Genomic DNA, 22,872 nt, shown 5'->3' on the forward strand with positions numbered 1-22,872 from the left:
GAACTGACTGGCATAAAACCAGAATCTTTTTCAGGGTAGGTGGGTAAATAAGCAAGAAGCAAGAGCAATATTCATGGCAAAGGTTGTGCCTCTAATCGGACATGCTGATTCAGGTGAGGCTGCCAGCATTGCACGTGACGTGATCTTATCTATAGATAGGGATCATGCAAACCATCGCATGGTGCATCTTGTGTACACATGATCAGAAGCTGTCTGAACAGAGGTGCTCAGCACCCTGGAAAATTATTGTTCTTACATGCTTCAGTTTGAAAGTCCTGGCTAAACCTTGATTTTTCAAACTGCAATTTGAATTCACCCACTATTTCCTAAGGAATCTGATAGCATAGTTAAATGCTGATTACAAACAAATCCATAGATAAAAGGTAAAATATATATGCTACCTGTTATTATTAATACTCATCTATTAAATGATCTGTTTTAAATGTTGCAAGTGCAGTCCCTCAAAACCTCACTGAAGTCAAGAGAAACTACGACTGTAATGAGCAGGACTTCAAAATGCAAGTGTGACAAGGTCCTGAGCTGGCTTTGAAGAGGATCTGCCTAGGTGTTCTCCTCACAATAAGCTCTCCAAAGAAGACCCAAAAGATTTCAAACACAAAAAGACAGGTTTTGAACAAAAGTAGGAGTTTTATGTTTTAAACAGGGAAGGCTCAGAGCAGCCAGAAGAGAAATAAAAAAGATTGTACAGATGTCCCCATGTGCCCCTCACAAGCATGTCCTTACTTCCAATGACTTTCTGAGTCACTGACTCAGCCCTTGCTTAGGCCTCTTGGTCCCAGGAAGCTCTTTGAACCTTCTCTGCTGTGACTCTCTGAACTGCTAGCTCCTCCAGGCCCCACAAGGGAGCAACCCTTCTGCTTCTATGCCACTGGGTTTCACCTTCCTCGATATTGTTTTAATTACACAAATTTATAACAATCAAATAAAATGAACACCATGACTCAAAAATAGAAAATGGAATTGGGAATCACTCAAGCACCTTCTAATGTTTTGGTTTCTAAATCTAAGACCTAAAAACTTTGTGCCTTGGAGAGAAAGGGCAGAGAAAACATTAAGAAGAAGGATGAAAAAGAAAATCTGAAATGAAGAATTAATGACTGTGTCCTTTTAATTCTGGTGCCTCTGCAAAAGTTACAATCTAAAATACTAAAAGTATTTTGTTCATGATGATCTTACAAATGATACTGAGAGTTATTTTTTTATTTTAAGGGCTAGTATTTTGTACTGAAATGCCAGTCAACTGTCGATTTGCTAATAGATTCCTTTTAAAGAGGACAAGGTCTTTTCTTGTCTGTTTGTTTCTCCACAAAATTCTCAATTAGACTTTAGCTAATTGAATTTCAATGCAATTAGATTTCAAGACAATTGAAAAAATACTGTGCAAATTATAATATACCATTTTGCTACTGGTTCAATATATATTTGTCAGGTAAGAGACATTTGGTGCATATTTACATTTACATACAAAATATTTTCTTTTTTTCAGTGGGGAGAGAAGACATGAATTAAAGTTTCAGATTGGAATATGATATATCTTTACTACAAAACATTTCAAATGTATGGAACATTTTAATTGCACTGGATTTTTTAAAATATTTGCTTTTTTGATAAAACAAACAAAAAAAGTTTTTTTAAAAAAACCTTTCTCCCTCACCCTCATTACTTCCTGACAGCTTTTTTTAGCTGTTGTTGTTCTGCTAGGAAAAAAGAGATGGTGAGGAGAATAGAATGAGAACTAACAATGAAAGAAAAACAAAGAAAAACAGAAAAAAAAGTAAAATTTGCTAATTTTCTAAAATTCTTCCAACTAACTAAAGTTTCAGACTATATGATAAGGATAAATAATAGAACCTTAACTCATGTAACCCAGCCATATTTTAAAGATATCATTATTTCCAGTCAGAACTGGATGGGCATGATTTTGGTTTCCACAGGCTATGCAAAAAGAAACAAAGAAGAGCAAACCAACCAAATGTCCATTTTGTGGATGAGTGTAGGACAGAATGATTAGTGGAGGACAGTGGAGGATGTACTGCAAGGATCACTGAGAATATAATTACTGTCTGTGCAACTGAAGAGAATTGTACATTACCTTGATTTGCATGCAAAAGGGACTGGTATTGCTACAGGGTTTAGTAGTGTTTTTTTTCTCCATTTGTTTCTTAAGCAGGCTCTGTTTTACTCTTATCTAAGCCTTGCATCTGGAAAGGCTGTTTTGCTCTCTCATGAGTTATTCTAAAATTCAAGGGCCAATAGGAAGAGAGCATAGATGGTGGACATTACATTTTGTTCATGATACAATAACCTGAGTTACAAATCAAGAACCCTGATTTCACTGCTACTGTAACTCAGGGTTGACCACCTGGAGCAAAAAACACATTTTTGTTTTGTTCTCTTTTTAGTACTTATTTGTCTGTATTCCCCTTCGCAGGAATGTCTCACTGTCTAAAATGACTTAATCCTAACCAGATTTGTTACAACAAACAACAACAAAACATCAAAGGTGACTAAAGGAGGAAGATCAAACAGGAATTAGGCAATCCAGGGAGCAATTAGAGGACATCAAAACTACCCTGAGGGTGAGAACAGGACTGAGCTAGCCCACCCTAGTTGAACAGTCCTATTGACTTTGATCAGCCAGGAAAACATGGATGAGTTGAGGGAGGTCTGTTGATAGCCCAAATCTCAGACAACCTAGCTTGCCTCTTAGTGTACTTTGGTATCTGACCTGAAAGTTTGATGAACTGTATCTTTCCGGTTTATTATTTTTAAACACAAAAATCTATGTGGGGGAAAAAAAAAATTTTCTTCTCAATGTCCTGTTAAAGTATCACGTTACTTCTGGTTTTTCAAAGACCTCTGTTTAACTCTTACTCTAATCAAACTATGGTAAGTTGATTTTGCTCCACAAGAACTGTTGCATTTCACTGCAAGCTAAGGCGATGATGACTGGAGCAGACCATTCCTGTCCCAGATTGTGTAATACTGCTAATGACTCACCTTTTAGGCTTGTGAGGCATCTTGCCTAAGCTAGTCACCTAGGCTCACGCTATTGTTAACAGCGAGATGGGCATTTCCAACGGGCAAGTCAGCTGATGACAAAACCACAGAGATGTTGGCTGGAGGGGATGTCTGAAGGCTTCTTGGCCAGCCTCCTGCTCAGACAAGGACTATTGCCAGCACTATTTCATATCAGCCATGGCTTTGTCTGATCGAATCTTGAGAATCTCTCAGAAGGAGGATTCCCAGCATTTCTGTGTAACCCGTGCCCGTGCCGCACTACCATCCTGCTGAAAAATATTTTTACATGATATCCAACCTAAACTTTTCAAGTCACAATTTACAACCATTGCACCTTGCTGTATATATCATCTGCCACAGCAAAGAATTGTTTCACTTTATCAGTTTTTGTAGTTTCTCTTCAAGGTGTCATAGGTTGCTGTTGGATCACAACCTTGCCCCCATCTCACCAGATGAAACAAGCCCAGATCCCACAGTGTATGCTCATAAGTCATGTTCTCAAGGCCCTTGGGCATTTTCGTGGTCCTCCTTCCAGTTTCTCATCATCCCCTTTGATCTGGAGAGCCCAGAATGGGATGTGCCCTTCCAGGCTGGACCTCACTTGCACCAGCTGAGGAGGAAAGCAGCTTCCCTTGATCTGCTGACTATGTTTCTCCTGATGATGCTCATTCTTTTAAAGTAAGAACAGAAAACATTTACACTGCTCTGGAGAGTTCAACAGGCTTCGTTCAACACTACCTCTAGGATCCTACCTAGTAGTTGGTATCCCTTTGGCCAGGAGTGGCAGGGACTCCCTGGGGCAGCAGGGCAGGGCCGGGCAGCCAGGGCCTGTCCCACTCCCCAGCCAGGAGCAGGACAGCTGGGGGGCACTGGGGCAGCCCCAGCCCTGCGCATCAGGCACCTCCCTGGCGACTGGGATGAGCCAAGGCTGGGTCAGGATGTTGAACATGGATTGGGATCAGGCCCACTGGGGGTACTGGGGTCAGACACAGCCCTGGGATGGCAGGGCAGGGCCGTGGGGACGGGGCTGAGCTGAAGCCAGGCTGGAAATGGCAGTTAGCTTAAAAGTAGGGCTGTTTGCCCTTGCAGGGGGGCCTGGCTTTCCCTGCAGCAGCTCCCTCTCCTCGGGGACCGGCTCTGCTCTTCCCAGGCTGGCATTGCACCCCAGAACCCAGGCACCCGGGCTCAGGGCACCCAGGGCCCTGGCGGTATCCATCTGGGAAATGGGCACAGTCCTATTGCATTTGTCTGCCTTCAGAGAAGGCACCAGTTTTTATTTACGTCTGTAAAACATGTGGCTGGGCGGCTCTGATCCTGGCTGAGGCCTCCAGGCACATCTGTAGTACAAATAATAGCCTGGAATCTCTTCTGGGTGAGGTATTTCCTCAGTGTAGGCAAGGGATTAAACTAATAACACCCAATTTCCCGTTATGCTGATATTAAGGAAAATTACTCTCTGGGAAACCAGGAGCTTGTTGATTCGAGCACATTTTCCTTGGGGCAAGTCTCTTCAGGGGAGTCTTCTTATTTTCCTTTACCATTACAGGCCAACTCTTTCACTAGGTACGTCGGCTGGCTATTGAGCAAGGACCTATGGTTTCCTATGTTTTAAGCAGCTTGCCAAAGCAAGGCTTAATATTATTTTTCTTTTTTTTTTTTCCCCTAGGATATTGTTTAAAATGCTAGGATAAAAAGAGGGTTATCCTGTTGTGTTATCTACTTTTCAAGCCTGACTTCACTAGCCAATGCAGATTAATAAGTATTTTAGCCCCACTGTCATCTGTGATAGTTGTGTGCGATCAAAAAAAAATAAAGCAAATAGATCTCATAGATCCATATTGCACAGTTAGTAAAAAACAAAGCTCACGGGCATTTCCTTAAATATCAGATAATGGGTTAGCAAGGTCCATCTCCTATAGCTACACCCAACAAACCCTCTCTTTGAAAGGGAGGACACATAAAAACACACTGTTCAAAAAAACCAGAAATATCTGGCAAATATAAGTTATACTGGCTGATTTAAGATATGGTAAGCATCTTTCCTTGGACACATACACTAGCACCAGCTAGTCTGGCTGAGGCGAAGACTCAAAGATACTTTGGTAGAGAACCTTTGGTTTTTTTGCCGTTTATATACAACCTGTCCCAGAAATTTCTTGTTATATAAGAAACTAACAATGCATATTCAGATGATCTACAAAACATGAGGCAATTAAATACACCCTAGCATGTTCCAGAGAATGGTACACTCCTGTTTGAACTTGGAAGGAACCCTTCTCATAATGTAATCAGTGAAGGAGTAATTTTCCCCAGAAATTCATATTATATTCAGGAAAGGAGAATGGCAGCTTTTAAAGACATCAACAACATCACTTTCCCAACTGAGAGGAAGAAGGATATCTGAATCTGACAACATCCTCAATCTTCTTTGCTGGACTCAATGATCTTAAAGGTCTTTTCCAACCGAAGTTTTTCTATGATTCTATGATTCTGTGTTATGAACTCTTGAATGCCCATGGTCAGAGAAGAAGTTACATTGCCTCTGGCTGATCTATGAAGAAGCATGCCGTATTTTAAAAAGTATGTATCTGAGTATAGCATAAACTTTCTGGATAGTTGAGAAAAGTTTGTGAACAAGCATTTATGAATTTAAATAATTCACTTGGCTGATACCCTGAGTTTAGCACATTTGTTGACATGCCATCCAGCTACCCCATGATATTCGCTTTGCGTATGTAATAGAAATAAAAAGCACCATTATATGCTTTCAAAACCAGTCTGAGTTTTGCTTCTGCCTTTAGAAGATTAAAGATCAGATGTGTTTAAGCCTGTGCTGGTATATTATAATAAAACCACTTCAAATATATGCTTTTATTGTGCTTTTTTATCAGTTATTTTGATGATTTGTTCCTCTTAACTGTTACTGTTATTGTTAACCAAAACGGTCCTCAACAATAAGCTAGGTCATGACTCTGTGTCTGCCAAAGTCAATGCAAAGTGTTTCCATTGTCAGGTATCCAAAGACATATTAAAATGTCTTGAATGTTTCATTTTATATCCGGAGACAGAATGTTAACATGGAGATATAAACTAAACTGAAGAGGATTTGAGCTTATATTTCTTATATCTGAATTTTTTGGAAAACAAAAGATAAAAGTGTTAACTATTTGATCTTTTAGAAAGTTTTTTTTTATTATTCACCAAAGCAAAAGCTACAAAACTAAATTACTGGTATGGAATAAAACCAGCAAGTGGCAGCATTTGACAAAAATCTGGGAGGTAAGTAGGAAACTTTTAAAAGCAAATGGAGATTTACACTATATCTAGCTATAAGGTAAGCACTTCTACTAGCATTCAGACAGAAAGATCTCTCATTTCCAGCGTAAATATCTTATTTTTTTGTTAGGTCAACTCAACTAGAGAAATTGGAAACAGAAGACAAATTTCCCATGGATATTTATATGCAGAGTCAACAAAAACGACCCTGCACATTTTATAAAAATTCTTCTATGAAAACTGGCTAAGAATACAAAGATACATCAAAACCATTTGGAAGTCTTATTTATCAGAAACCTCCCTGCCACCAATTTAGAATAGCGTGTAATCAATATTAAAATCATTATACAGTTTTTCTGCAGTGCATTTTATAAAAGAAAATAAAATGTAGGTAAACCAGAAAAAAAAGACAACTGCAATTTTAAATCATAACAGAGGTGTCAGAAGCCAAAAAGAATGCCAGCATTATTGAAAAGTATAATTATGGGGTGATGTCTTTATTTTCAGCACCAAAAACATGCAAGGACCAGAAGACAGAGGGTTAAATTAAATCCACAGCAGAAGTTTTTCTCCAATCTTTAAAAACTACAGTTTCATGAATACCATAAATGACCACACAGAAGAAGCCTTTGGGCCTGATTTTCTTCTTACTGAAGTCACTGAACTGTTTCTCATTTATTTCAGCTATAGTAGCCTTGAATAGTTTGTGGCTTAAGTTTGCTCACAACAAACTTCTTACTCCTGTTATTTTATTATACAAATACTGTTTGTGGATGAAAAAAAAGAAACAGGAAAGATTCTGAGGTTGTAAAATCAAACAATAAAAAACACCAGAAATTTGCCTTCTCCCTTGTGCAACTGCATTGAAATAGTCTTCAGTTACTTAATAAAAGACATTTTTCCACAAGTTTCCTACTTTATTTAGTTCAAAGAATAAATCATAATCTGGGGATGAAACTCTCTTATTCCAGAAAGTTTGTGAAGAACAGTGAAGAAACTGTGAAGACTTCCAAAAGTTTGCTTAACTTACAACACATAATAACGTAAATACATTTCCTATGCAGCTTTAAGTAAAATGGATTTCCTTTTTAACCCACTTTCTAAGCGCCTTTTTAAACTCCCCCTTTACTACTGGAGAAAATCTCTTGAAAGCTTTTTTGGATCTTCTTATTCACCTGTATGAAGACTTTTCAATCTACCCATATTTCTCTCTTCTCTTCCCTGCCAAACTAACATTTTATAGACTGAAAACAAAATGCAGTTCTTGGCCTCAGAAAATGTAGCCTTGACTCTTTAATCAGTGCACTGACAAGGAAGGAACTGACTGCTGCTTCAGCATCTCAATGAATGTCAAGTTGATCTGCATTATATTTTAATTAGAAGCATCAATATTCTATCCAGCATCCAGTGCTGAGCTAATTGCACGCCATCTCATACTCTACCAGATTCCACAGGGCATGAAAAAAAGTCTAACTTAAATGACTTATGAGGCATTACTAATATATTAACCAAGAGCCTGGAGGTTACATGTAACCTAAAGTAAATGGCAAGAATGCTATATAGCATGTTAAGGCTAAATTGCCTAATTAGAGTGAAAATATCTATGCACTTTTAATCTTGCTCTCAGAATTACATATGTATAGCATAGTTACTTCCAATGCATATTACAATAGTCTAGCAAGTCCCCAAACGCTAAACTTTTCATAACAATTTTAATTTCCTATAGAAAACATGATTAATTCTATGTACTTTATTTTTGAAAATAATCATCATAAAGCACCAAAATGCCACAAAATAAACTGTCATAATATTTCCCTAAATGCTATGAATATCCCAATGTAGTGATATTTCTATATTACTGTGTTTAATTATCTAACTTCAGATGTTTTGCTGCTTTTAGTACGGGCACTGCAGGATGACAGATTTACAACCACCAAGATGCTCTACTGTGAGTGGCATTTCCGGGACAAAAACTTACTTGTGCCAACACTTGCACTTCGCAGGTCAAAAGTGCCCGAGCTTTTCCTGGACTAGGAAACGAATATAATTTCAGATTAAGACATGCATATATCCCAACACTGATTACAAATGCAGAGGAGGTGATACACAGCAGCTGCTTGCTGAATCGACATTGAGGTGATGCACATTTTAACCTGCTTCTTCTGTAAACTCTCACAAGCCTCTCCAGGCTCCCTGTTAGCCAGCCTGCAGCTCACTGGAGGATGCTTTAAAGGACTCAGGACTCCTTAGAACAAGAAAAACACTTCTATGCTTCTATTAGCTAAGTCCTTTTGAAGACATAAGCAGTCAGGTCTCGTGCTTTAGAGAAGAGCAACACAGTGACTCAGGAAAAACATAGTCAAATAGTACTTCTGCAGAAAGTAAGTTACACATAATGACTCATCTCAGCATATTTTGATTCTGGGCCCATCAGTGATTTCCAGCACTCGTAGCACACTTCCAGGCGCTGATTTCCTACATGAGGTGTTTGACTTGGCGTTAAAAAAACAAAAAAAATTCATGCCCTGGCTCATGTGCTAAAACCAAGTTTTCACAGTGAGATTCAGAGTAAGAATTACTATAGTTAAGCTGTAGGCAAGAATGGCCTCTATATTGTTCCTTGAAGAAAAAGGCATGCAGGCAACCCCGCAGAAGTGCCACGGCTTATTTCTGGAGTGGAACTGTGGGTGCTGACACCCATCATTTGTAACAGAATATGTTGTTGTTACACTTAATAGGTTAGTTGTGATCACTGTTATTGTCATCATAGAAATGACATTCCGATGTTTTCACCTGGGATAGTCAAAGCTTGGAGAGGATTGGAGAAAAGGTATCGATCTACTTTGGACCTGACACCAGACAAGAACAACCTATTTAGGGCAATGTTAGAAATCTCAAAGGTAATCTAGTTTTGTGTTCTCACGCAAGATTTGTTTTGAGAAACTGTTGAGAGCATGGGAGTTAAGGCTGCAACCATTATTCTTGTAAGTACAGTTACGTTCTGGTGGTCCTCTTACACCTCCTTGCCAGTGTACACACCTACCTAAGAACATCAGCGGAATGCGATTCGGGGCAAATCCGACAGATTTTCCTGGTTCAGCAGTATAAGTTGCAGCACTAAGAGGAAGTAGTCCAAGGGTTGTGCATCTGAGTCTCTCAGACCAGGGCAGAAACGGGACTTAGTTTGTTGAACTTGCTTCTTCTCATAAGGGTTTCTCTTTCCCTTCTCTTTTTTCCCTCATCTCTTCTCTTTGCTTTCTGTCTCCTCTCGCTTCCTTTTTCTTTCCCTTTCTTTTCTCTTCTCCACCCCTCTCACTTCCCTTCATTTTCCCTTGCTTCTCTCCTTTCCCGGGCTGCACGCAGTCGTCCGTCTCGGGGATACCTTCGCCCCCTCCCTTCCCGGGGATGGAGGCGAGAGCCGGGGAGCAGCAGCCCGGGGCCCACGGCCGGGCCCCTCGGCCCCGGGCGCGGAGCGGCGCTGCCCGCGGTGCGTGCGCAGGGCGGCGCGGAGCCCCCGCTGCGGGGCGGCCGCCCAGCCCGCCGCCGGCCGGGGCGGGCCCACCGCCGTCCCCTCCTCCAGCCTGCGCGGGGGGACGGGATCGCCCCGCCGCCGACCAGAGCGGCAGCCGCGGCCGGGGAGCGGAGCGGGCGCGACGCGGACCTGCCGGAGCCCCTCTCCTCCTCCTCCTCCTCCTCCTGCTGCCCCGCGCCCTGCAGCATGGCCCGGCGCGAAGCGGCGGCCGCCCCCGGTCTCTGCCTCCTGCTCCTGCTGCTGCTCCGCAGCGGGGGGCTCGCCCCCCCCGCGGCCGCGCAGCCCCCGCCGCCGCCGCCGCCGCCGCAGCAGCGCGGGAGCGTGTGGTGCCCCAGCCGCTGCCTCTGCTTCCGCACCACGGTGCGCTGCATGCATCTGATGCTGGAGAGCGTCCCCGCCGTGTCCCCTCAGACCACCATCCTGTGAGTAGCCGGGTAGGGGCTGCCGCGCCGGCGGCTCGGCGGGGCGAGCGGCGGCTCGGCGGGCAGGGAGAGAGGCGGAGGGAGGGCAGAGGAGGAGGAGGGGATACCTGGGGTGGGAGGCACTTTGGGTGGCGGTGGAGCCTCAGCCCTTTGTCTGCGGTCGGGGGAGGGGAGCTGGACCCGCGGCGGTGGCTCTGCCCGGGCGGCCCCGGGCGCCCCCCGCTGCCGGCGGCGCTCCTCGGTGAGCGGCGGCGGGGCGGCGCGGGGCTGCCCGCGGCTCGGCCGGGCTGGGCTGGGCTCGGCTCGCCGCTCCCCGGCCCTGCTGCCCGCGCCCCGTGGCCGGTCGCGGGGTGGCGGTGCCCCGGCGCGCTCCTGCCCGGCGTGGGCAGCGCGGGGGGCGGGTGGGGTCTGGCCGGTGCCCGGGTTTTGCGGGGGCGGTTAGAGGTGGATATTCTGGTTAACCTGCGGGCATTGTGTCTTCAGCTTAATCGTCCCGAGAACGATTTTGCTGCTTCCTTCGTATTCTGCTTAAAAGCATATTCAGTTGGCAGGAGAATCGGCAGGGATATATGTAGCACTTTCTATTCAGTTCTGAGACATGGTGGGGGTGTGTGAGCCAACCGGGACCCAGACCCTGGGCTTACTGAAAACTAACCCGGTTTAAGTTCTTGTAGAGACTCGTGGACATTATTTAATGTCCTGTTTTTTAATTCAGACACTACTGTGTCTGTTGAGGTGTCCAGCCATTCCCTATAGGGTCTGGTCACTGTTTTGAGTGGGATTGTGTTGGTAAAAAAAGTCAGTATTGGCAATTATTCACATGTATTTAATTTGCATTGATTTTACTGAAACGGTTACCTTTCCAGCCATATTTGCCTGTAATAAATGCAACGTTCTAAACGAACATCACACGCTATTTTGTTTCGAGGCTTACTGTGAGGAACGGATTTGTTCTGCTGACCTGCTTATATGTTACTTCGGCTCAGAAAGCTTTTGGCACCAGCCCTGTCCTTCTCTTACACACACGCAGCCATGGAAGCTGAGCAGAGCTTGGCCCTGGGAATTTTCTGCGGGGCCTCCTGTAATAAATTGACTTGTGACTTTGTCAGATATTTTCAAAAGGGATCTATAAAGCCTTGGTGTGTTTCAGCTTCCAAGTATTATTTAATGTGAAGAGTACAGTTATTTAACATTAACTGAGTCCCTCTTTGGCAAGAAGCACAGCCTTTTGGCAGAATGGGATTAGTCCTGCAGTACTTGTAAACCTTTTAGGGAACAATACAGGAAGTGGGTGGTTAATGTTTCTTACATTTGAAACAAAGTACATTTACAGAACACCTTTTGCCTTGAGATTACAGGAAACTGTGTAAAGCTAGTTGTGTGAATCATCTTAAATGTTAAAAAAAAAAAAGAAGAAAATCTTTAGAGTATGGAGTCAAGTCTTAGTGGCTTGGTTTCATGTTAAAGGTAGAAGGGCCTGCAACAGCAGAAAGTATTAGATTAAACCTAGCCAGGGTGGAGCTCCCCTTACGGTGGGTATTTATAATCTTGCAGTGAGTCAGAGGAGAATGTGTGAACAATGCAAGCATTATATTCGTCTAACCCCACTAAAATATCAAATCGTCTAGTATCCCAAATCTGAATTATCATTCTGGTATAATGCAAGCTGCAATGCAACAGAAGTAATGAAAAAGAAGTTAAAAACATTTTTTCAGCTTGACAAATAACAGTAATTCTCAAAATACACCTGTGGATGACCAGCATTCTTCAAAACATAATGGTGGCCTTACTTGTCATCTGGTAATGGGTATTCTCCTTTTTCACCAACCGACTAGGGGACAGTTATAAATAAAATAAGTAATACTACATCTGTAAATGCACAATTATTCTTTCTGCTACGGTTCTGCTGAATGGCTGTGAATGGGGAGGAGATGGGCCAGAAGATAGTCAGGCAATATGAATCTCTGGGATAAAGAGCAATGGTACAATTTATTCAGTAATCAGTAGTTTGAAGGTACCAATTATACATAAATAGCTTACCTATTGTATATGAATTGCCTACCTTTAGCTGTGGGATGTACTTTCAAAATAATTATTACATGTCTGAGGTACTCATTGAATTACCAGATGGTTTACCACTCATTTTTACCTTACTGCTACGTAGCACTGCAGTTCTGCCCAGCAGTGTTATGCTTCATGGAGGTAGCCCATCACCCACAGAGGGCTTTCTACCCTCAAGAATAGTTTCTTTTTTAAGCATGAAAATAAGAAGCAGTTATTTATTTCATCTCTGGTTTGACTCTCACAGTTTGTCTTTCCTGTGGAGCCTGTATATTAAATGTATTTTCTTTAGTAGTGGTGTTGATAGGTAGATAATTAGAAATAATGAGTTAATTTCAATTGAATGCCTTCCACTTTAAAACATGTACTTACAAAATCCTGCAAAGTGTGTTACTGATGGGTTAAGCCCATTTTTACTGGCATTGGAAAATTCCCCATTCTTGCCTGTTTTATTTCTTCCTTAGGACACAGATTGACCATGCAAAGTAATTTTGTAAAAAACCATCACCATAAGCTTTTCGTCATTAATAAGTATATAATTGTATTGGTTTTTGCTGAGCACTTGTTCTGAAAACTGTCCCATTTTGGAAGCTGAGTTGACTTTGCTCTACTTCACATTTAATTTGTTATATGGATTAAAACAGCATGGGGCCCAGACCAACAGTGCAGCCAAATGTTTTTCCCCACATATCAAAAATGTCCACTCCTAATCTCAGGCTCTCTTTTGAAAACTGTTCATAACATTACTAGTTGCTGACCTTGCCAGTGCTACTTCTGGCTGTACATTTTCTCACTCTCTCCTGCTTCCCCCACTTTCTGGCACTTCCCCCTTCCCTGCTGCAGGCTGGGATCCACAGCTTAGATTTCTTCTGCACGGTGGATTCTGCCAGCTTCGAAAGTGCTCGTGATGCCTTGCGTGAGCACGCGGTTTCACCCAAGATGAGATTATTGCCCAGACTCTGTAGGACTGGGGCCGGCATCCCAGTCAGCAGGTCCTGTGCTGGCTTCCCTTAAGAATGGAGACCCACCTCCAAAGCGGTTTGCAAAAACCACTTCATGCCTTAAGTACAGTCCTGGAAGTTTCCTTTCATCTCTGAATAAATATAGAGTGCTCATGTATTCATGGAAATTGCTGAAACATATTTATATTAGACCATTTAAACAGTTGAGGAATGTAAAATTCTGGATAAGGTACTATCCTCTCTTCCCTAAATTGTATTCTATCTTACCTTTATTTAAGGGATTTCTGTGTTTTACAACCATTTCTGGTTCATGGTGTTTGTAATTCTGACAGGGGTCCTTTGAGTATCGATGCAATATGTTACTATTTGTATCTTGCCTAAACATGACCAAAATCCAAACCTGTCTACAGGACTAGTTACACATAGCCAGACCAATACTAAAACTTGTTCAAAGTTTTTCTTGGCAGCACCTGGATGCCCTCTCATTTTTTGCTAGCTGTACAAGCATAATTGCATTCACTGCAGTTGGGTCTTAAAGACTGAACAAGAATAGAAACTAATGTTCTGTTGTAAGCAGAAAAGGTAAAAATTGACAAAAAATAATTATCACAAAAGGAAGTGGACTTGATGTGCACGAAGAATGGCATGCAAATTATTGAGGAGAAAAAATTATTTTGAAATAAGTCACTCGTCATAATATTTGCTATGGGCAATTATTACCTTGGCTCTCCTGCATGTCTGTTATGAATAAAACATCTTTTCAACACGCGAGTATAATTTTAAGTGATCAGCCCTTAATAGGACTTTTTAAATTGCAGTCATTCCAGGTGAGTAGCTTTTGAAGGTAGTCACTGAAATTAAATTGAAGGCAACAGTCTGAGTGTTGCTTATTACTGCTTTTGTTTACATGATTCCAACATATTCTAAAAATTGGATAGTTTACAGTGCATACCTTTTCATTTATTTATCTATTTTAATTTCTGGTTTGTAGTGTAAATGTCAAGAATCCACCCAAAGGGAAAGGGGAAGCGTTAGTTGTTTAATTCTATGGTGAGTTTCTAGACAGCTGTGTAAGAAGTACTTACATTTTTTTCATAGCTCCATGAGAATTTCTGTGGAAGTTAATGTACACTCACAATGCCAGTGAAAAGCATTACTGGTGCTTTTCAAGAGCATCTATCTTAATACAATTTAAAAAAAAACCCCTGAATTACACAAATCACACATCTGTTTGGAGTGTACGTGAATTACCAAAGAGATAGGGGTAGTGGAAACATAATGACATTTTGGATTTCAGTGTTGATTTGTGATAACATTATGCCTCTTAACAGAGGCATTTAGGGAAAAGAAATGGGTGATATGTAGGAATTCTGTCAGTGCAGGAGTCTCTGGGCTATCATAGCAGAAGGGTACATGCTATCTGCAGATCTGCTGTTTGCAAATGATGCATTATCAGTCAGCAAACCACCAGCCCATTCTCATCTGAAAAATGCAGGATGCTTGCTTCCAATCAGATCTTTGAAACTTTTTTAGAAAAATTCCAGTAGATTAAGCAATTAAGACAGCAAATAAATACACCTCGACACTGTGAAGGACAAAGGATTGTAGTCTCAAATCTGGACTGTGAGTAAGCTCAATGACTTCACTGCTGAGCATCAATTTACATATAGGAGGAAGTCAAGAGATACGACACTGGTATAAGACTTTAGTTAAGACACAGAGATTTGTATATACTTACTGTTCAAAAAAGAAGAACAGATACTGAAGGTTTACTTGAAGTGTTTAGAATAACTGAATACCAACACAGACCTTGACAGACTCTTGGCTGGGCAACAAACTGCATTAGATGCCAGTGACGATTTGCTTGAATTACACAAAACAGGGCGAAAGCATAAGATTATTTCAATAAAAATTATCTTAGGTCATGGAAATTTTATGACCAAGTGCAGAATTCAATTTGAGATTAAAACACCTGCATTTAGGTCTCTATACTCAGGAGTCTACAGCCGTGTTTGGTGTCTGAGCTTCCCTTCTAGTGAGTAGCGACTTAGCCAATACAGTCCGTAGTGCCTGGAGTGGGACTCAGCTCACCCGAAAGGGGACACCTGCATTTGCTAACCATAGTATCTAGCGCCATTTGAATTCCCTTGAGGAAATAATTTCTAGCCTCCAGCTGCCTCTTGAAAAAGAACACAGTTCTCCTATTGGGCCTCTGTCATACCGGCTTGCTCCCAACAGATGTCTCAGATAGCCTAGGACATCTAAGCCAAGAGCAGGCACTGCTGTTCAGACAACTGAATTAAGCTGCTACTGTTTGGGCAGTTTATTCATTCTCCAGCCTTCTCCAGCAGGAGTGTATTGACTAGTCTTCTGTTGATGATAAAAGGAGTTTAAACATCTGTGTGTAGATGTTGATATTTATTCGTCTAAACAAAAGCTTAAAATATTTTTCAGAAGAGAATGTTTTTGTAGTATTTTCGATAGAAAGAAACTACTTGCAAAAATCAGGCTAAGAAGTCATACACAATACAGAAAGTAACTTAGAGTATGTTTGTTGCTAAAAGGAGAGTATTTCTCCTCCATTAAGTCTTATTCTCTGAGTACCAACAAATCGAATGGATAGTGCAAAAGATACCAAACCTCTCCAGCAAAGCGATTTTGGAGGGTGTGTAGGATGTGAACCCAGCTGAAGTAATTCCTGGGCAATCTGTCTGTACTACTGATGGAACAAGCCAGGACCAAGGCATGAATGTGTTAAGGAGACAGTTGCAGAGCTTGCAGAATGCGCTTGGTGGTTAGCAGGGGGCAGAAGGGCACAACATTGATGGAGTGTTTGGCATTTACTGGGAGTGATTAGGCAAAGCTGCTGAAGGATGCAGCAGAAGGCCCAAACGTTCTTCGTTTCAAGAACATATCTGCAAGTCACTAGATCCACTAGTGGGGAAGTATTTTTGTCATCTCAGCAGCAAGTTAACCCTCATCAAATTCTTTGGGACGAAAGGGAAAACATGTGGAGCAAAATCATACCCATTGTTTCCTGCAAGTATCTTACTGTATATTTGACACGCTGTCATCAGAGGAATACATTGTCTTATTTACAGTTAATAAATAAAATTTCTGGTTTTCATCTTTTTTACTAAGATGCATTTTTGACCAGTAAGTACTTAACATTTGAGTGTTAAAATGCTAAATATGTATTTATTTACATAAATATGTCCGTAATGAGTAAAACCAAAGATCCATTTGACCTAATATCTGTTCTCTGAGGGTGACTGAAAGTGCAGCTTATAAACAAGCAGACAGCATAGAGCAGCATATAGTGGTTCATCCCTATAATAATTTGTAGCTTAGGGATTTTCTGAGCTAAATATTATTTCCGTATTATATGTAAATCTTGTTGGATTTCTCCTCCACAAATTGTTTAACCTCTTTTTTTCAACTGATTTAGCGGTTACTTACACTGATGACTTTTGGTGACAAGGAGTACCACACAAACTATATGGTGTAAATTGCTCTCTTTTGTTTGAAGCCTGCAAGTTGCTAGCTTCACTTGGTGCCCCCCATTCCTTCTGTTGAAAAGACAGGGAATACTCAATCCCTTTCTATCACCTCAATGCCATCCATGATTTTATGACCTTTGATCCGAAGCTTCTCCATTCATTTCTTTTTAAAGTTGAGGAGTCTTCTCACTGAAAGATCGGTGTTCTTAACCTCTCATCACCTGAATTGCTCTTTCCCCATTCTGCTGTGTTTTGAGGTGAGGGAATTATGTTTCCCCACTATTTGCATGGACAGATCTGGTATGTGGGCTAACTAGAGCAACACTAGGATGTTTTCTTGTTTTATTTTCTGTTCCTTTCCTAATAATTCCCAATATCATATTTCCTTTTCTTGAACTGTTGTTTTCATGGAATTATCAAGGGTAGCTTAAGATCTTGTCTGTAAGCAGTAATAATCAGTTCTAGGCCCACCATTTTATTTGTAAAGTTTGGTTTTCTCCATATACATTACTTTGTACTAATATGCATTAGGTCTGCATTTTAATAGCCATTCATGGACTGTTGACAGGTCCTTCTGCTGTTCTTCCTAGTCAGATTTTGTTAAAATAGATAAATATCATAACCAAAACTATTGTCTCTGTTGTTCATCCCTCTTCCACTTATGAATAAATTGAACAACGCAGAACCCAGCACAGCTTTCTGTGAAACTGGTGACTTCTCTGACTATGAAAATTCACCATTTACTACCAACATCTCTTTATGTGCTCATCTGGACTGTGTAGGATATTTGCTTTCTAGCTGTTTCAAAGCTTTGGGAGTTTGGACTGTGGTCAGCACAAGATTTTTTCGTTTGTTCTACTGAAATGTTTTAGAAAGCCATGAAGATAATATAGATCAGTGGATTGCTTGGTATTGTTGTCCAGGCCCCTAGTTGAAAATCAGAGTTTTAAACATTTTTGTGTCTTCCTGATTCTGCTGGCAGATAGCTTCAGTGCCTCTGCTGTTACTCAGTTTTCCCAAACAACAGCAAAATTAAAAGTGACAAGTTATATCAATTTACATCATTACTTTGGGGAATTTAGGGGCATGAGGGACATTGCATAAGAAATTTTTGAGTAGCAAACATGGGATTACTCACTGGAAAGAGTAAGAAATGGTTGTTTGGACATGAGTAAATATACTGTTTCCCAAAGAAGACTGGTGAAAAAATAACATCAGGAGGGTCTGGATCTGAGACACAAGTAGAGGGGTGAGTGTCTTGTCTAACATTGTGGTAAACACATGCCTAAGAGAAAAAGATGACTAATAAATATTCCAACATCCTCCATTTTTCTGAGTAGCTCTTACTAACTTCTCTCCCTGGTGAGGTCAGAGCTCATTAACATATGAGATGGGAACATCATTAGCCAGCAGAAAACTTGGTCATTTAGATACTAAATAAATGTTAGGCTGCCCACATGTGCTTATGGATTGGCTTGTAAGTAAACTAAGTTTAAATTAACAGGTTGAAAGTCTAGCAGAAAAGCAGCATAGAAAGTACAGCCAGTAAAGAAGAGAACAGAGCTCGGGGTAAAGATAGGAGGAAGCTGTGGAAAGAAAACAACATAATATAATAGAAGAAATTGCTATTGCTATTATGACGTGAAAAAATAACAGACAACTATTCAGAAAATAACAAAAGAAGAAGAGAAATAATGTGTGATGTGTAAAATTGCATAATATTTCATTTTTTGAATTACAAAATGTCCTTTTACAGGAATATTTTACTGTGTATAATGGGTAAAATGAAAATGCTAGATTAATGTTTTCAGGCCCCAATTCTATTTTGAACAATTCAAAAACGAACTGTAAATTTTCATCCCCCAACGTGATTCATCTCTCAAAATGGTGTTTTTTCAATTATTTCTTTTTTGGATTCATATTTCTGAGACTTTCAAAGCTTATTGTAGTTTGTTTACAGTATTTTTCCTCACTTCATATATATTATTTTGTAATCAAATATTTTGTACACTCTAGATCTCATCTTGCAAATGTGAACTTATGCTTAGCTTTGTATACACGAGTAGTCCCTAGGCTTCTGGTTTTTCCTGGGCTTGGACATTTGCTGAGTCTCTTTCCAGCAAGCCAAATTGTTCACAGCCTTATAGGCTAAGACTACACTTACAGAAAAGGTCCATTTATAAAGGTGACATTTAAAATCTATATTACACAAGCTAAATATTTGTAGTTGCTTGTGTTTCTGGAGAAGTTTATGTATAAAAATAAGTTAATATTTTAAATACTTGTTTGTATGTCTGTATATATATATATACACACACACACATGCTATACAGATTGTGTGTATGTGTGTGTTTGTGTGTATATACAGTAAAATGGAAACAACTATGCCAAATTGTCTTTATCATTTGTTCCATTTGGATTTGATTAAAAAAAACAAAACAAAAACAAAAATAGCTTTACAGGCTTCATTATTGCAAACATGGGCAGAGTTTCAAGACAATCCAAAGAGATGGTGCAATGAGAGCTGGCTAAGCTGGAATGGAATGACTCAAATATTTCCTTTTCGTTCCTTTGCTTATCAGACTGCCAAATTTCTTTTTGGTATGGAATTATTACTGTTGCTAATGACAGTCAAGTGATTCTTTTAAAAAGAAAATTGAATGAATGTTTAATTTATTGCAAATAACAAAGATTCTCAGACTTCTTGAGAAAGGCACATAAAGGAGACACCGGTGTGGGCTCTCAGTTTCACATCTTTTTGTTTAATCTGTATTTACAAAGATTAGGATGTTGAAGAGTTTGTGCAGTGCCTGGCATGGCTTCTTGAACCTTGTGAAAGTTTGTAGAATGAAATGAATGATGAATGATGAATGTAGAATGATGTTTGTGCAATGTAGTGTTCTCTTTTCTCAGAGTTTTTTCTCAGTTGTTTTCTAAGTTTTACTAAGCAGAACAATGAGCATACGTATTTAACTCCAAAATTAGTTTTAGTGACTGTGACATTGCTCCCTTTTTTGTTGTGATCTTTTGTTGCTCGGACTTTCAGATCTTTTATTCTCTTTCCAATTGCCACTCCCTGGATCTTTCGGAAACATTTTCTTTCAGCATTCTTTCCCCTTAAATCACTTATTACAACAGTCTGCTCATTGCCTGGCTGGTCTGAAAAAGGAAAAGAATATTACTTTGTACACAGCATTACCTTAACTTATGACTGTTTTTGGTAAGCAGGATGGTGACTGCTAAGTGTCAAGTTATTTGCATTGTGTTAGCCAGACTGATGGATTTAATAGCCTTTTGTTAACCATAAGGCTGCTGGTTTCCTTCGTAAGAGAAAAAATATAGAATAAGCAAGTCCATGCTTGCTTTGACTTATCTCCAGACATTATGAGCATCATAGCTGGGACAGCATGGAATTCAGTGCAGATTTCTCAAAACAGTTAAATTCAGAGGCTTATAGCCTCTGTTCAAGGTCCACCGTGCTCTACAGAAGGTAAATATTTTGTTTTTACATAGTTTTGGTTGGCCACTTCGATATAAAATCTCACTCTTTGATATCTCATGGTGGCTTCTATTTAATGACTGATCATCGTGATAATCAGATAAATTTCATGATAGATTAAATCTGTCATCAATATTCAAATCTTTAAAGAGTGTCTGAATCAAAGTCTTACAATATTTTAATGGTGGGTGAGGAAACATTTTTTTTCCAATTTTTCAAAAACATTTTGGAAAATATGTGGGGCAGTGTGTGGTCTGGTGCACAGATAACTCTAGTGAGCCATCCAAAACTTAAAATAAATACAAATAAATGACACATTACATTGTCTGCTAAGATAATGTAAAAAACTGGAGCAGCAGTGTGATGGTGTGGCATATGTATATAAAAAATACATAGCGATTGATTTGCTGCTGGGAGGCTGTCTATCAAAGCAGGATGCTTTTTAAGGGATATTTTGTCATTCTTAGGGATAATAACTAGTTTGGGTTCAAGAAAAAAGTTTTGGTTTGATGACATTTTGATAAATTCTCTGAGAAATTTGAGAGGTGGGAGTACTTTAAGTTATTTTTAAAAGACATAAACTGAATCATAAAATTCAGATCTTTGACTTAGGTAACATTCTCTGTTAGGAAGGGGGGGAAGGGGATAAAACCAGGCTCACTAGAGATGAGCCTAGGGATGGCACGCCAATGTTGGCGGCGAAATCGATAGCCCAGCTCAAGTGCATCTACACCAATGCACGCAGCATGGGCGGCAAACAGGAGGAGCTGGAAGCCATTGTGCAGCAGGATAGCTATGACTTAGTCACCATCACAGAAACATGGTGGGATGACTCTCATGACTGGAGTGCAGCAATGGATGGCTATAAGCTCTTCAGAAGGGACAGGCAGGGAACGCAAGGCGGTGGGGTGCCTCTGTATGTTAGGGAGTGTTTTGATTGTATAGAGCTCAATGATTGTGATGATAAGGTCAAGTGCAGGACAACCAGGGGATCAGGCCCAGCCAGCACAGGTTCATGGAAGGCAGGTCCTGCTTGACCAACCTGCTCTCCTTCTATGACCAGGTGACCCGCCTAGTGGATGAGGGAAAGGCAGTGGATGTGGTCTATCTGGACTTCAGTAAAGCCTTTGACACTGCCTCCCACAGCATTCTCCTAGAGAAGCTGGTGGCTCACGGCTTAGACAGGTGCACTCTTCGCTGGGTAAAACACTGGCTGGACGGCTGAGCCCAGAGAGTTGTGGTGAACGGAGTTAAATCCAGTTGGCGGCGTTCACGAGCGCCAGTCACGAGCGGTGTTCCCCAGGACTCAGTACTGGGGCCAGTCCTGTTCAATATCTTTATCAATGATCTGGACGAGGGGATCGAGTGCTCCCTCAGTAAGTTTGCAGATGACACCAAGTTGGGCGGGAGTGTTGATCTGCTGGAGGGTAGGAAGGCTCTGCAGAGGGACCTGGACAGGCTGGATCGATGGGCCGAGCCCAACTGTATGAGGTTCAACAAGGCCAAGTGCCGGGTCCTGCACTTGGGCCACAACAACCCCAGGCAACGCTACAGGCTTGGGGAAGAGTGGCTGGAAAGCTGCCCGGAGGAAAAGGACCTGGGGGTGCTGGTTGACAGCCGGCTGAACATGAGCCGGCAGTGTGCCCAGGTGGCCAAGAAGGCCAACGGCATCCTGGTCTGTATCAGAAATAGTGTGGCCAGCAGGAGCAGGGAGGTGATCGTGCCCTTGTACTCGGCACTGGTGAGGCCGCACCTCGAATCCTGTGTTCAGTTTTGGGCCCCTCACTACAAGAAAGACATGGAGGTGCTGGAGCGTGTCCAGAGAAGGGCAATGAAGCTGGTGAAGGGTCTGGAGCACAAGTCTTATGAGGAGTGGCTGAGGGAACTGGGACTGTTTAGCCTGGAGAAGAGGAGGCTGAGGGGAGACCTTATCGTGCTCTACAACTACCTGAAAGGTAGTTCTTCCCAAGAAGAACTTGGGAAGTTCTCCCAAGTAACTAGCGATAGGACGAGAGGAAATGGCCTCAAGTTGCGCCAAGGGAGGTTTAGACTGGACATTAGGAGAAATTTCTTTACTGAAAGAGTGGTCAAGCCTTGGAAGAGGCTGCCCAGGGAAGTGGTTGAGTCACCATCCCTGGAAGTATTTAAAAGACGTGTAGATGTGGCGCTTAGGGACATGGTTTAGTGGGCATGGTGGTGTTGGGTTGATGGTTGGACTCGATGATCTTAGAGGTCTTTTCCAACCTTAATGATTCTATGATTCTGTGATTCTCAGTCTCCAGTAAAAAAGGCCCAGGCGTTTGATTTAAAGTGCTTTAAAGAGAAAGGACAGACTTTCATCGGGCAGGAAGAGCTGCAGAGCTGCAGCAGGGGTGCAAGAGCCAGTGAGAGCAATTTGATTGTGTGAGTAGGTGGTTTGCTCTGGCCAGATTTAAGTCATTAACTTTCTGATTTAATTTTATTGGCCTGGACAAAGCTTAAGTAAGTGTAATAGCACCTATGTAGGGGGTAGAATCAGCTAAAGTGTTCACTAGTTAGACTTATATGTATAGATAAAGCATGTTTTATGTGTAGATTG

General features: G+C 41.2%; 1 protein-coding gene across 1 annotated transcript in view; it reads left to right on the forward strand.

The window, feature by feature from the left end:
- Positions 1 to 9,952: 9,952 nt before the first annotated feature.
- PXDN (peroxidasin) overlaps positions 9,953 to 22,872 on the forward strand; it is an 86,930-nt gene continuing 74,010 nt past the window's right edge. The window contains exon 1 of the mRNA XM_075145142.1: positions 9,953 to 10,272. Coding sequence (XP_075001243.1) covers positions 10,037 to 10,272 — 236 coding nt within the window. The 5' untranslated portion in view covers positions 9,953 to 10,036. The remainder of the gene's footprint in view (positions 10,273 to 22,872) is intronic.

Source organism: Calonectris borealis, chromosome 3 (assembly GCF_964195595.1).
Source record: "Calonectris borealis chromosome 3, bCalBor7.hap1.2, whole genome shotgun sequence".
Classification (NCBI taxonomy): Eukaryota; Metazoa; Chordata; class Aves; order Procellariiformes; family Procellariidae; genus Calonectris; species Calonectris borealis.